Source organism: Lithobates pipiens, unplaced genomic scaffold (assembly GCF_037356315.1).
Source record: "Lithobates pipiens isolate NorthernLeopardFrog02 unplaced genomic scaffold, aLitPip1_a1.2 Scaffold_8, whole genome shotgun sequence".
NCBI classification, from domain to species: domain Eukaryota; kingdom Metazoa; phylum Chordata; class Amphibia; order Anura; family Ranidae; genus Lithobates; species Lithobates pipiens.
In genome coordinates this window covers 371,545,609-371,562,120 of record NW_027507903.1, presented here as the reverse complement: position 1 = coordinate 371,562,120, position 16,512 = coordinate 371,545,609, and the positions used below count along the sequence as shown (strand labels likewise).

General features: G+C 42.9%; 1 protein-coding gene across 4 annotated transcripts in view; it reads left to right on the top strand.

Annotated features, from left to right (window-relative positions):
- The window catches only part of KCNIP1 (potassium voltage-gated channel interacting protein 1), a 568,743-nt gene that overhangs the window by 270,800 nt on the left and 281,431 nt on the right, over positions 1-16,512 (top strand). For all 4 annotated transcript variants that reach the window (XM_077473564.1, XM_077473562.1, XM_077473563.1 and 1 more), the window contains one exon: positions 47-171. In XM_077473564.1, the coding sequence (XP_077329690.1) occupies positions 47-171 (125 nt within the window). The remainder of the gene's footprint in view (positions 1-46; positions 172-16,512) is intronic.

Genomic DNA, 16,512 nt, shown 5'->3' with positions numbered 1-16,512 from the left:
TTTTTTTTTATTGTAACACTTAATATGCATTCTTTTATTTTTATAGACAAAATAGAAGATGAGCTGGAAATGACAACAATTTGTTATCGGCCAGAAGGACTGGAACAGCTTGAAGCACAAACAAACTTTACAAAACTAGAGCTGCAAGTTCTCTACAGGGGGTTCAAAAATGTAAGTTTATACAAATCAAATAAAAACAGTTCTGACAAAAATCAGCAGATTCATTTTTTTAACATAATGATGTGATAACACGATAAAAGGTCAGTCAACTGATACACCAAAATATTAGTTCAAGGTGACTTGAGGCCAAAAAATATTCAGATTGTATTCTTTCTGGCACAAATAACCTAAACTTTCCAAAATGTAAAAATATTTGAGAATTATGGGGCTCTGACAAGTTTTTCTAAATATCAGTCTTTATCTATTAAAAAAGATAATTCTTAAATTTACCACACAGTATAGAAACTTGAGGCTTCATACACTGTTGAAATACATACTAAAAATGAAGTACACCTCTTGGAAATTTTTAACTTTTAAATACATTTACACAGACATTAAATTAGATCAGTATTTACGAAAAAAATACTTTATTCAAACAGTGCCTACAGAAAAAGATTATATATTTGGACAAATAAAATGGCATTCATTTTTATAAAATAAATTAACAAGAATACAGATTTATCAGAAAAGAGGAGAAAAAGGAAGTATACGCCTATATTTAAAGTGCCTTGCAAAAGTATTCACCCTCCCCCCCTTGGCATTTTTGCGCGTTTTGTTGCCTCACAACCTCGAATTAACATGGATTGTTTGAAGATTTTCATCATGTAATTTACAAGACATGCCCACAAATTTGAAGATTTTTTTATTATTATTATTATTATTGTGAAGCAAACAACAAATAGGACAAAATAACAGAAAAAGTCAATGGGAGTTATTTGCAAAAGACAAATCCACTTTGCACTACAAGTGCAAAGTGCACTTGAAATTGCACTGAAAGTGCACTTGGAAGTGTAGTTGCTGTAGATCTGAGGGGGACATGCAAGGAAAATAAAAAAACAACATTATAGCATGCACATGATTAGATGATAAAATCAGCAGAGGCTCCCCTCATTTCAGATCTGCCCCTCAGATTTACAGCGACTGCCCTTCCAAGTGCACTTTCAGTGCAATTTCAAGTGCACTTTACACTTGTAGTTTGCACTTGTAGTGCAAAGTGAATTTGCCTTTCGTAAATAACCCCCAGTTTGCATAACTATTAGCCCCACTAAAGTCAATACTTTGTAGAGCCACCTTTTGCAGCTATCACAGCTCCAAGTCCCTTTGGATAAGTCTCTATGAGCTTGCCACATCTTCCCACTGGAATTTTTGCCCATACCGCCTTGCAAACTGCTCCAGCTCCTTCAAGTTTGAGGGTTTGTGCTTGTGGACAGCAATTTTTAAGCCTGTTCACAGATTTTCTATTGGATTGAGGTCTTGGCTTTGACTAGGCCATTCCAACACATTTACATGTTTCAAGTGTTGCTTCAGCAGTGTGTTTGGGGTCATTGTTCTTCTGGAACGTGAATCTCCATCCTAACCTCAAATCAGACACAGAGTGGTACAGGTTTTGCTCAAGAATATCCCTGTATAGCACCATCCATCTTTCCCTCAACTCTGACCAGTTTCCCAGTCCAGACTGCTGGTGGTGATGGTGTTCTTTGGGTGATGTGATGTATTGGGTTTGCGCCAGACATAGCATTTTCTTTGATGGCCAAAAAGTAAAATTTTACTCTCATCAGACCCGAGTACCATTCTCCATACATTTTGGGAGTCACCCACATGCCTTTTCGCAAACTCAAAACCTGCCATTTTGTTGTTTTTGCGGAAAGTAATGGCTTTCTTCTGGCTACTCTGCCATAAAGCCCAACTCTATGGAGCGTACGGCTTATTGTCGTCCTATGTACAGATACTCCAGTCTCTGCTGTGTAACTCTGCAGCTCCTTCAGGGTTACCTTAGGTCTCTGTGCTGCCTCTCTGATTAATGCTCTCCTTGCCCGTTCCATGAGTTTTGGGTGCGGCCGTCTCTTGGCAGGTTTGCTATTGTGCTTTCCATTTGGTAGATTTGATGGTGCTCCTAGGGATCATCAAAGATTTGGATATTTTTTTATAACCTAATCCGGACTTGTACTTCTCAACAACATTGTCACTTACTTGTTTGGGGATTTCCTCGGTCTTCATTGCAGTATTTCGTTAGTGGTGCCTCTTGCTTAGGTGTTGCAGCCTCTGGGGCCATTCAAAAAGTTGTCTATATGTAATGACAGATCATGCGACACTTAGATTGCACACAAGTGGGCATCATTTCACTAATTATGTGACTTCTGATGGTAATCGGTTGCACCAGAGCTTTTTATGGGCTTCATAACAAAGGGGGTGAATACATACGCACATGCCAATTATCAGGTTTTTTTTTCTGAAAAATAGTTTTATGTGTATATTTTTCTAATTTTACTTCACCAACTTAGACTATTGTGTTCTGATCCATCACATACAATTCAGATTAAAAAAAACATTGAACTATACATAGCTGCAATGTAACAAAATAGGTAAAAAGCCAAGGGGGTGAATACTCTTGTAAGGCACTGTACCACCACTTTAAATCCATGAAATTAGAATTGGGTGTTTCAGATTAGGTGCCAGTGGTTAGGAACTCCCTAGACACTGTCTCCCTAGACACCTGTCTTACAATATCTCACAAAAGAGAGTACACCCCTCACATTTTTGTATATATTTTATTATATCTTTTCATGTGGCAACACTGAAGAAATTACACTTTGCTACAATGTAAAGTAGTGAGTGTGCAGCTTGTATAACAGTGTAAATTTGCTGTCACCTCAAAATAACTCAACACACAGTCATTCATGTCTAAAATGCTGGCAACAAAAATGAGTACACCCCTAAGTGAAAATGTCCAAATTGGGCTGAAAGTGCCAATATTTTGTGTGACCACCATTATTTTCCAGCACTGCCTTAACCCTCTTTGGCATGGAACTCACCAGAGCTTCACAGGTTGCCACTGGAGTCCTCTTCCACTCCTCCACAATGACATCACGGAGCTGGTGGATATTAGAGACCTTGTGCTCCTTCACCTTCCATTTGAGGATACCTCACAGATGCTCAATAGGGTTTAGGTCTTGAGACATGCTTGGCCAGTCCATCACCTTTACCCTCAGCTTCTTTAGGAAAGCAGTCTTCTTAGAGGTGTATATGGCGATGTTATTATGTTGGAGTAGTGCCCTGCGGCCCAGTCTCCAAAAGGAGGGGGATTATGCTCTGCTTCAGTATGTCACAGCACATGTTGGCATTCATGGTTCCCTGTATACTGTGCTGGAGGCACACAACACCCACTTTAACTCCTGCAGATGCCTGTATTACAGAACACCGGTAATAAGGGGTATCTTCAGGTGTACATTGTGCTGGAGGCACACAACACCCAATTTAACCTTTGCAGATGCCTGTATTAAAGAACACCAGTAATAAAGGGTAGCTTCAGGTGTAGATTGTGCTGGAGGCACACCACACCCACTGTAAATGCTGCAGATGCCTGTATTACAGAACACCATCAATAAGGGGTATCTTCAGGTGTATACTGTGCTGGAGGCACACAACACCCAATTTAACTGCTGCAGATTCCTGTATTACAGAACACCAGTAATAAAGGGTATCTTCAGGTATATACTGTGCTGGAGGCACACAACACCCAATTTAACTGCTGCAAATGCCTGTATTACAGAACACCAGTAGTAAAGGGTAGCTTCAGGTGTATATTGTGTTGGAGGCACAGAACACCCGCTTTAACTCCTGCAGATGCCTGTATTACAGAACACCAGTAATAAAGGGTAGCTTTAGGTGTATACTGTGCTGGAGGCACACAACACCCACTTTAACTCCTGCAGATGCCTGTATTACAGAGCACCAGTAATAAAGGGTAGCTTCAGGTGTATATTGTGCTGGAGGCACACAACACCCACTGTAAATGCTGCAGATGCCTGTATTACAGAACACCAGCAATAAGGGGTATCTTCAGGTGTATACTGTGCTGGAGGCACACAACACCCAATTTAACTGCTGCAGATGCCTGTATTACATAACACCAGTAATAAAGGGTATCTTCAGGTGTATACTTTGCTGGAGGCACACAACACCCAATTTAACTGCTACAGATGCCTGTATTACAGAACACCAGCAATACAGGGTATCTTCAGGTGTATACTGTGCTGGAGGCACACAACACCCAATTTAACTGCTGCAGATGCCTGTATTACAGAACACCAGTAATAAAAGGTAGCTTCAGGTGTATACTGTGCTGGAGGCACACAACACCCACTGTAAATGTCACAGATGCCTGTATTAGAGAACACCAGCAATAAAGGGTAGCTACAGGTGTATACTGTGATGGAGGCACACAACACCCACTTTAACTGCTGCAGATTCACAAGAAAAGAACACACTGTCCCTGCCTATCCTGCTCTCTCCCTGCATGCCGCAACACACTACACAAGGCTGCCGCGCTGGTGGCCTTATATAGTGTGGGGCGTGTACTAAACCCCCTGAGCTATAATTGGCCACAGGCATCCTACCTGTGGCCAATTATGGCTCTCCTCGCTGCCGGCGCTGTGATTGGCCAAGCATTTGGGGTCACAGTGCATGCTTGGCCAATCATGAGCCAGAAATGCACTGAGATGGCATAGTGCATTGTGGGCCATGAGCGTCACACGAATATGGTGCGAACGGCCCACGGAGTTCTGGCTTTGCCGAACGGGTGAACAGCCGGCGTTCGAGTCGAACATGCGTTCGACTCGAACACCAAGCTCATCCTATCCCTGAGTAATCCAACAAGCACGCACTGCATCTATGGGAGAAGGGTCCCTATAACAAAGGGTTTAAGGAGGATTATCACTGAACCCCCATTTTCACAGTGTAAAAGTTAGAATGCAGGTGTAGTCAGGACTTACCATCCACAACGGGGGAGGGGAATAGATACAGCAGGACTGCAGCAAAACGCTGAGCTCCACACACAGCCCTCTCTTATCTGTGTGAGGCTCCTGCCTAGTGCTGCCCACCAACCAATTGGTGTGTGACGTCACCGGGCCCAGACCCGCAGAGAGCATGCGTGGGAATTGCGCATGCTCAATGTCTCCAAACGGGCATCCACACAGGCACGGGCAGCATCCGTGCAGTGTGTTGCCCATCTGACAGCGAAAAAACAGGGGCATGAAGCCACAGCCTTTCTCTCCCTGTGATAGGAAGTCACATAAGGAATGGGTCCCAAGATCCTAAGTAGGAAATTGGCAAAACTGACCTGGGATGCTACAGGATGAAATCTAGTGGCTTACATGGCTATGTCATCTCTTCAGGTTGGATTGTAGTTATGGAATATATGATCAAAGACAGGAGATCAGTTAAAATTGAAATAGATTGCTGGAAAAATCCAAATCTGAGCCCCTGCAAATCACCAAGGAAAAAATGCAGTTAAAATAATAGTAGAGAGGACCAGAGGCAGACCAGATATACACATGCAGCTGCACATATAACATATGTGCATATGCATGTGTATCCATAAAGCCCAGATTATTCAAAGAAAAGGTCTATATGAGTTAACCTCATTCAGGCCTGGTAGGATCATAGCATCAAGGCGTTTGATCCATAGAGTTTCATGCTGGAGTATACGCTTGTCCCAATTCCTTACTCTGCTATCTGGAGAAATCACCTCCAGACAAAGAAGGAAACCATTTCTGTGTGATATTTATGATGAAGGCCAATATGTCTTGTGATGGGCGTAATGATTTTTCCCCCACCAGAGTAAAAGGTGTGATCACCAATCCTCTAGCCAAACTGACGTTTCGTTTTTCCAATGTAAATTTGTACTTAATATTGACTTAGTATACATTAACAACGTTATAATAAACAGTAGCAGCAGCAGTGTCTCAAAACCAATAAAACTGTAGCTATTTTGACAAGCTTTACTATGATATCAAAATAAAAACGATTCTAGCTTATTAAGGCTCGGTTCACACAGGACGCGGCACGACTTGCAGCGCCGCGACCTGCCGCGACCTCAGCGGCGACTTGCAAAACGACTTCTGTATAGAAGTCAATGCAAGTCGCCCGAAGTCGCCGCCAAAGTAGTACAGGAACCTTTTTTCTAAGTCGGAGCGACTCGAGTCGCTTCTATTAGAATGGTTCCGTAGTACAGAACGGGGGGCGACTTGTCAGGCGGCGAAGTCGCCTGGACAAGTCGCCCCTGTGTGAACCGAGCCTAATTTTAACAGACAGATTGCTTCTTTTAGTTGGTGATGGCTGTTCTGACTTCCAGAGCACCTGGGAGGAGATATGGGGATAGGGCTCCTGTTGTCCAGGATTAGTAAAGCCATTGGTATTCCCCTTAGGAATCAGATGTTGTGTCTTTTCACATGTTTTCTATTTCTGCTGAAAACTACACCCACAAGAAAATTATCTTTGATTTATCCCTTATCAATCCAGGCTATTTGCCTTTCATACCTTCATGAGCAGTCATGGTGCTTACCATATTATGGCACAAAACAGAGATATTTGGATGTTCAATGTTTAATGCAAGCAACAGTGTATGGTTTACCAGATCTGTTAAGGGATTGTGCTCACGGAATGCATGAATGTCCACTGGGTCTGAATCTGCAACATAAGCAAGCTTAGAATTTTCATAGTGATGGCTCCTTTTTCATGTGAATTTTCTTGTAGTAAGTAAGGAATGTTTTGAGTTAAAACTGTAAAAAAACAAAAACAAACCATCAAACCACATTGGGAGTGGGAGTCAGGTGATATAAAGAAGAGAAGAAAAGATTGATCGCACACTTGAATCCAAAAGATGCTGTAGAAATGTCTTTATTGTCATGAGCCAGACAAAATTACAATGATGATAGCGATAATTTGTAAACAAACCAGCGTCATGCCATGACGCCCGTTCCTCTCTCCCCTCTGTGTACCGATTGGTACAGTGGAGGGGGAGAGATCGGATGGCAACAGTGATGTGGGATGGATCTGTAGTGCAGTCACATCCAGCCATCCATACATCTATGCTCAGCTATACCCTGTAATACTCTACAATACCCTGCTATACTCTGCAATACCCTGCAATACCCTGCAAAACTCTGCAATGCTCTGCAGTACCCTGCAGTACCCTGCAATATTCTGCAATACCCTGCAGTACCCTGCAATATTCTGCAATACCCTGCCATACTCTGCAATACCCTGCCATGCTCTGCAATACCCTGCCATGCTCTGCAATACTCTGCAATACTCTGCTATACCCTGCAATAGTCTACAATAAACTGCAATACCCTGCAATACTCTGCCATACCCTCCCATACCCTGCAATAACCTGCCATACTCTGTAGTACCCTCCCTTACCCTGCCATACCCTGAAATACCCAGCCATACTCTGCAATACTCAGTGATACCCAGCCATACTCTGCCATCCCCAGTTATACTCAGCGATACCCTGTAATATCAAGCCATACCCAGCCATACTCGGCCATGCTCAGCCATACTCGGCCATACTCAGCCATATTCGGTTGCACTCAGCCTCTGTATGTGGCCAGACTGTGGAAGTCTCACACATGTGCTATCGCCATACTCGGGAATGTCATTTTTGGAATGTACATGCTATGTGTTAGAACTATTGTATAAATGGACAACTTTGTTAACTGTGTTAAAAAAAATGCATTCTAACCACTTCCCGCCCGCCGTCATATGACGTCCTTGACTTTGTGTGGGGATATCTGAATGATGCCTGCAGCTACAGGCATCATTCAGATATCAGCTTTTTCAGTCAGCAATTCCCTACACTATAAGAATAATCAAAGTGGCTGTTCCTCTGCTTGATCGTTCTTACAGGAGGCGAAAAGGGATGTCCCGTCCTCCCGCTGCCCTCCGGTGCTTCTACCGACTCATCAATATGATCAAAGCTAGGAATGTTTTTTATTTGTTTTTATTTCAGGCTTCCCAGCCTAGAGGTGAGATGTGGGGTCTTATTGACCCAATATCTCACTGTAAAGAGGACCTGTCATGCCATATTTCTATTACAAGGGATGTTTACATTCCTTGTAATAGGAATAAAAGTGATCAAAAAATTTAGTTTTTGGAAAAAAGTGTCAAACTAAAATAAATAAAAAGTAAATAAGTAAAATGAACAATAAAAAAATAATAATAATTTTTTAAAGCACCGCTGTCCCCGTGTGCTCGCATGCAGAAGTGAACGCATGAGTAAGTTCCACCCACATATGAAAATGGTGCTCAAACCACACATGTGAGGTATCGCAGCGAGAGCAATCATTCTGGCCCTAGAATTCCTCTGTAACTCAAAACATGTAACCAGTAAAACATTTTATAGTGTTGCCTATGGGGATTTTTAAGTAGTGAAGTTTGGCACCATTCTACGAGTGTGTGTAACTTTGAAGGGTGACATGTTGGGTATCTATTTACTCGGCACAATTTCATCTTTCACATTATGCAAAAACATGTGGGGAAAAGACGCTACAACATAAAACAATTCAAAGTGAAGAAAAGCTGCCAACACTTAAACAAAGTTCAACGTGAATAATAAAAACAACAGTGTAGCGCTAATATACACACTAAAATGAAATAGTTCATGTGCCTAAAAGCAATGTGTATGAAACAAAATGATATGTGTAAAAAACAAAATTAACTGTGTTTGGACACAGTAAATATATAAAATGGACACAAAACAACAGTCCACAGAACATGTGAAAAGAAGAGCTCTTCCTGTTGCGGTGACACCAAGCCAATGGGGATGGTAAACTGATTGTCTGTAGTCCCTCTTAGCGACACTTCGAAGGTAAGTAAATAAATACTCTTACTAACTAGGATGGATGCACATGTCGTATGACAGTGGGTCAAAACAGGCTTGAGATCCTATGAAGCCTGGATCAGGTGCTGTACACAGGAGGAGATGAGGCAGGTCTGGCGTAGTATCTCCGACTCTCGGTCCGAACACTCCACAGGCACTCTATAATCAAAATGGGTATCGCCCCCAACAGTTCCTCATGTACTCCAAAATAACTTTTTAAGTCTAGCCAGGCTCATGAATACGGATGGGTGTGATAGTCTATTGTTATCCAACATCAGAATTTCCAGACATGGAAACATTGTCATATTGTCATCATTCCGTGGTGGAGCAGTCAGATCAGGGGCAGCTGAGTCAGCTCATTTCCTGTTAGATAGATTACTCTGAGTCGTGGGAGTACCCCTAGCTGTGCAATGTCACCTGGGGACAGGCTGTTGTATGATAGATCCAGTACCTCCAAGATGTGGGAAATCCCCCAGTTCGATTTTTATATACCAGATCTTTTTTAAAGGCAGCTCAAGCTCTCAGAGTTGTAGAAAAGACCGCAAATTCTGTGTTCAACAGCTAAAACGGCAATCCAGATGATAAGCCAAGGGCAGCCAGCAAAGCCAGAGCTAGCATACAGGTAGTCACGGTATCAACAAGAGGTACGCAAACTGGAACTCTGTGTCCAATTATATATTATATTATTAATTATATATATATATTTACTGTGTCCAAACACAGTTAATTTTGTATTTTACACATATAATTTTGTTTCATACACATTGATTTTAGGCACATGCATTTCATTTTAGTGTGTATATTAGTGCTACACTGTTGCTTTATTAAAAACATTGGGCTAACTTTACTGTTTTGTTTTTTTTAAAGCACAAAACTTTTTTTTTTTTATGTGTTTGAAAAATTGCTGCGCACATACCGTGCAAGATAAATAGTTGTAATGACCTCCATTGTATTCTCTAGAGTCTTTGCTAAAAAAAAAATATATAATGTTTTGGGGTTCTACGTAATTTTATAGAAAAATTATGATTTTTACATGTAGGAGAGAAATGTCAGAATTGGCCTGGGTGCTCCAGAACGCCTGAAGGTACTCCCTGCATATTGGGCCTCTGTATGTGGCCACGCTGTCTAAAAGTCTCACACATATGGTATTGCTATACTCGGGAGTAATAGCAGAATGTGTTTTGGGGTGTAACTAGTGGTATACATATGCTGTGTGTGAGAAATAACCTGCTAATGTGACAATTTTGAGAAAAAAAATCTTGATTTTGCAAAAAATTGTGGGAAAAAAATGACAACTTTAAAATACTCACTATGCATCTTTCTAAATACCTTGAAATCTCTTCTTTCCAAAAAGGGGTAATTTGGGGAGTATTTATACTTTTTTGGCATGTTAGGGTCTCAAGAAATTAGATAGGCCATCAGTACTTCAGGTGTGATCAATTTTCAGATATTGGCACCATAGCTTGTGGACTCTATAACTTTCACAAAGACCAAATAATATCCACCAATTTGTACTTATTTTTACCAAAGATATGTAGCAGTATACATTTTGGCCAAAATGTATGAAGAAAAATTACTAATTTGCTAAATTGTATAACAGAAACAAAGAAAAATTCATTTTTTTACAGAATTTTCAGTTTTTTCTTTTATAGCGCAAAAAATTAAAAACCCAATGGTGATTAAATACCACCAAAAGAAAGCTCTATTTGTGTGAAAAAAGGACAAAAATTTTATATGGGTACAATGTTGTATGACTGAGTAATTGTCATTCAAAATGTGAGAGCACCGAAAGCTGAAAATTGGTCTAAATAGTGAAGGGGTTTTTAGTGCCCAGTGGTCAACTGGTTAAAGGCGTATATCAAATCAAACACCTCACACAAAACACCTGTAGTTATAGAGCAATCAACGCAAAACTTCACCGACATAAAAACATTTCTTAAATGCTAAAAGATCTGATCATAATATGGTCAATACGAGAAATAGATAAAGTAAACATGTAAGCAAGAAATGTATTAAAAACCAAAAATATAATAACTAGTGAAAAAACATGTAAATATACCAATATAAATCACTGTGTAACAAATTGAGTCTAATTGTGTGATTGAAAACTTGTTATTAAAGACTTCTTAAAAACTGTTCAAGGACAAGAGGAAATAATGAGATGCTAAACCATATACATGATGGAAAAATGCGCATACACTTGAAAATCCACATATATATATATGTATCATGTAGAGGCAAATTTTGTATATAAACGCATATACATTGCAAATATTCCACACAGAACCTCCGTAGAAAGCATTCAATATTTATTGAATTTACCTTTCTATTAAGATCACTTATGGAATCAAAGGGAGTGTTCTCAACACTCAACTAGAAGGCGAGAAAAAAAATGAAAAACACCCTAAATTACTTGCGTTTCAAAGGAAAAAAAAAAAAGATTTATATATATGTGGACATGGTTGATTTTTATGTGTATGAACATCTTTTCCATCATGTATATAGTTTAGCATATCATTTCCTCTTGTCCTTGAACAGTTTTTAAGAAGTCTTTAATAATAAGTATTAAATCACACAATTAGACTCAATTTGTTACACAGTGATATATGTAATTTATATTAGTATATAGCAGGGATAAGTAATTAGGGTACCTCCAGCTGTTGCAAAACTACAAGTCTCATCATGCCTCTGCCTCTGGGTGTCATGCTTGTGGCTGTCAGAGTATTGCCAGGCCTCATGGGACTTGTAGTCCTGCAACAGCTGGAGGTCCACTAATTGCATATCTCTGGTATATAAGGGTGAGCTTTATGTTCGAGTCGAACTTGAGTTCTATGGGAGAAAGCAAAAGTGCTAATTTTAAAGGCTTATATGCATTCTATTGTCATAAAAAGTGTTTGGGGACCTGGGTCCTGCCCCAGGGGACATGTACCAATGCAAAAAAAAAAACGGACGTTTTTTCGGGAGCAGTGATTTTAATAATGCTTAAAATGAAACGGTGACCAATGGTGTCTATAGTATGCCTGTAAAGAGGCACATGTTTCCCGTGTTTAGAACAGTCTGACAGCAAAATTACATTTCTAAAGGGAAAAAAGTTATTTAAAACTACTCGCGGCTATAATGAATTGTCGGTCCGACAATACACATAACAGTTCATTGATAAAAACAGCATGGAATTTTCCCACAGGGGAACCCCGGACCAAAATTAAAAAAAAAATTTGCGCGGGTCCCCTTAAATTCCATACCAGGCCCTTCAGGTCTGGTATGGATATTAAGGGGAACCCCCTGCCAAAATGTTAAAAAAATGGCATGGGGGGCCCCCTCAAAACCCATACCAGACCCTCGTATGGCTTTTAAGGGGAACCCCGCACCAAAATGTTTAAAAAAAAATTGTGTGGGGTCCCCCCAAAAATCTATACCAGACCCACGCAACCTGGCAGGCCGCAGGAAAAGAGGGGGGATGAGATAGCACCCCCCACCTCCTGAACCGTAACAGGCCACATGCCCTCAACATTGGGAGAGTGCTTTGGGGTAGCCCCAAAGCACCTTGTCCCCATGTTGATGGGGAGAAGGGCCTCATCCCCACAACCCTTGCCCGGTGGTTGTGGGGGTCTGCGGGCGGGGGGCTCATCGAAAGCTGGAAGCCCCCTTTAACAAGGGGACCCCCAGAACCCAGCCCCCCTGTGTGAACTGGTAATGGGGTACAAATGTACCCCTACCATTTCACAAAAAAGTGTCAAAAGGGTTAAAAAAACACAAGAGATGATTTTTGACAAGTCCTTTATTAATTTCTTCTTCTCTCTGCTTCTTCTTCCATCTTCTTTCTTCTGGTCTTCCTTCGATGTTCTGCTTCTTCTCCATCTTCTTCTTCCTCCGCTCTTCTCATCCCGCATCTTGCTCCGGCTTCTTCTCCACTCTGTCCGCACGATTCACCTCAGTGGGAGTCTTCCACTGTGTGAAGCTTCTGTTCTGTTCCCCCCCGATAATGGGAGGTATAATATCTGCTTGGCCACCCTGGGGGGCCCCCCAGCCCAGACAAAGGATATCAGCAAACTCTTCAGCCTCCGGAAGAAAGTCCTGGTGATCTGTATGGGGTTAATACGGAAAAAATATAAGTACTTGGGGAGATCATCTTTAGCAGATTGACTTTGCCCACAGGGGTCAAAGGGAGGGAACACCATACAGCACATCTGGCTGCTAGTTGTGTCCATATAGTCCTGTGCTTTACTACTAATTTTATTCCCCAGGTATATGAAACTTTCTACCCACTTAAGCTGTGGATGTGGCACTCCAGGGGTTGCGGAGTGGAGTGGGAAGAGGACTGATTTGTCCCAGTTAATACTAATCCCTGAGTATCGACCAAATTGGTTAATTAGTTCCAGTGCAGTTTGTAAGGAGGACAACGTGTCCGCTAAATAGAGCAGAGCGTCATCCACATACAAAGACAGATTTTCCTCAACTGGGCTCATCTGTAGTCCCTTAATCCTAGGATCCGCTCTCAGAAATATAGCCAAGGGGCTCCATTGAGAGGGCAAACAGACCTTGAGAGAGGGGGCATCTTTGTCTTGTGCCCCGAGCTAGCTGAAATGACCCCCGAGACATAGCCATTGGTGCGGATTCTAACTGAGGCACATACCATACTATAACATGCATAGCCAATTTGTGAAGCCCGGACCAAACCCGAATCGCGAGAGTACTTCCCATGGGTAACCCGACTCGACGGAGTCAAAAGCCTTCTCCGCATCGAGTGAGGCCACTACCTCCATCGTCCCTCCATCTGCTCTGTCTATACGAATAAAAAGGCATGTAATATTAATATCTGTGCTTCTTCCCAGCATAAAGCCTGTTTGGTCCCTGTGGACGAGGGCAGTGATGACTAAGTTTAGCCTAGTAGCCAAAATTTTGGCCAATATTTTTGGATCCACATTTAGCAGGCATATGGGACGATATGAGGAACATAAGGTGGGATCTTTTACCAGCTTGGGGATCATGACTGTTATCGCTACGCTCATGGTGTCAGGAAGTTTCTCGAGGCACGTCGATGCAGAGAAGAGACTATGGAGTCTATCAGCGAGCTCTGCAGCGTATTGCTTGTAGAACTCCACTGGGATACCATTGGGCCCCGGCGTTTTCCCATCCTTCATGGATTTAAGCGCCTGCAGAATCTCCAAGACCGTAAGGGAGGCATCTAGCTTGTTGCAGTACGTTACCGTAAGGGACGGTATGTCAATGTCAGCCAAGTATGTCGTTAGGTCTTCCTTACTGTAGTCTGTCCTAGCGGTATAAAGGGATTTGTAGAATTCTACAAAACAGTGATTAATCCCATCTGGGGTATGAATCAACTGTCCTGAGGATCCCCTGATATGTGAGATACTCATCCCCCGTTTCTGCTCTATGAAGAGCCAGGCCAACAGTCTTCCTGACCTCTCCCCCTGCTCAAAGATCCATTGGGACTGTGCTAGCATTTTCTTCTGGGTAAGAGAGGTGCGGAGGCGGATAACCTCCTTAGTTATGAGCTGCAATTGCGAGTAGTGTCGGGGGTCTCGAGTGCAAACAAAGAGTGCCTCTGCACTAACTGCCTCCCTCTCAGCCTTAGTCAGATCTGCTCTGCACTCTCTGCATACTCTGGCAATGATGGTCTGGTATTGTCCCCTCGTTGTGGCTTGAAAGGCATCCAACACAACCATAGCCTCCGCTGAACCAGCATTAGCCGCCCAGTAGCCACTCAACTCAGTCCTGAATTGAGCATTCACAGCAGTGTCTGAAATCCAAAATCTAGATAGCCTCCACAGTCTGTCAGCTGGGCCAGGGAGAGGTCTAATGTCAGGAGCAAGGGTGCATGGTCTGAAATTCTCCTGGGCGATATTTATATGTCTGTGACCCTAGGGAGGACTGGGCTCCCCGCAAAGACCAAGTCTATGCGAGAGAATGTTCTATGGGATCCCGAGTGACACGGTAATGCCCGAGATCGGGGATGTCTCCACCTCCAGACATCTGTCAGGCCGTAGGTGTCAGCCCATTCAGCCAGCCCAGGGCAGTGGTGCCCCACAGACATCAGTCTGTCCATGACCAGGTCAGGGACTAGATTGAAATCCCCCAGGACGATAGCATTGTCAGAGGCAAACTTGGCTATCTTGCTAGTGATTTGATTCAGCATCAGCAAGGAGGCCAGAGGAGGTAAATATAAACCCAGAATGGTCCACGTCATCAAGTGGATCTTAGCATGAATGACGACATACCTATTGTCTGGGTCTAGGGCCAGATCCAGGAGCCGGAAGGGAAGGGACTTCAACACCAGGACACTGACACCCCTGGCAAAACTGTAATGTGTGGAGTGATAATGATAACCCACCCAGGATTTTTTTAAGGGTGAGGATCCTGCTCCCCATAAGATGCGTTTCTTGGAGCACACATATATGCAGGTTGGAAGCTTTAAGGAATTGGAACACCAGGGATCGTTTGATAGGCGAGTTCAGCCCCCTGGTATTCCATGAAAGGATGTTAAGATTAGACACGGGCTCTAGGGGCAATAGAGGGGTTAGGATCAATGTGGATCTCAGCTCCTGATGTGGACCACTGGACCCGAGGCAGACACATCTGAAAGCAATGCAATGCTGAAATATTAAGTATTTTAGTACACAAATAGAATACAACCAAACTAGGAACATTTGTAAAAACCCAATAACTAAAATGAAAAAAACTGGCCCCATTTAGGGAACAATCCCCACCCCCCACCCTGCCCAACCCCCTTAAACTGAGGAGGGCATTCATCCCAAATCGTTTCAGCTCATTGACTGCAACAAGGGGTCTGTGTAAGAGGCAAGCTCAGCCCCCCGGAAACTTCTCTGGGGGGGTCAAGCAGTAGACCGAGCAGCTCTTTAAGTGTGAGACAACTGTTGGCTCAATATAGTAAGCTGTAAGGGACATGTGTTCAAGAGGAGAAAGGAAACCCGAAATGAGTCCCAGCAGTAATTTTGATCCAGTAGTGGGTACAAACAGGGCACAACAGGTGCTACAAAGGTGTGGCTGTCTCATCCGTGGGTTAATTTGTGGTCAACCCAGGCCTGGGCCTGAGTAAAGCTCAGCAGAATTGAGGGTGTCTTGTGGTGCATACCATGTGCCCGATCAGCAGGCCGGTGGTATCGAGTCCAGCCAGGTAGATGCCTCTTTGGGGGTGTTCAAGGAGTGGGTTGTCTCTCCATCCTGGACTCTCAGACGGCCCTGGGAGAGGACACTGTAGCGGATATTGCACGCTCTCAATGCTGCTTTGACGTGGTCAAAGAATTTCCTGAGCTTTTGGGTCTCCACCGAATAGTCAGGGAAAATCATCAGCTAGGCATTCTGATAATGGCGGTCGCCAACAATTCTGGAGGCACTGAGAATTTTGTCTCTGTCCCTGAAGTTGATGAGCCAGCCACGGAGGTCGGGACTCGGCCGAGTCCATGGAGCCCATCTGTGAGGCTCTGTGGTGTGAACCTCCACTTGGGGGTCGGTGGGCATTTGGGGGGTTTGGCTGTGAGAGTGAGTCAATCTTTTACCCCCTTTGCTAAACTTTGCATCCGAGCTTCGGCACCTCATTCAGATGCCCAGGGCTTACAATGTAAGCTATTTGAACTGTGGGTATCTTGGAGGGT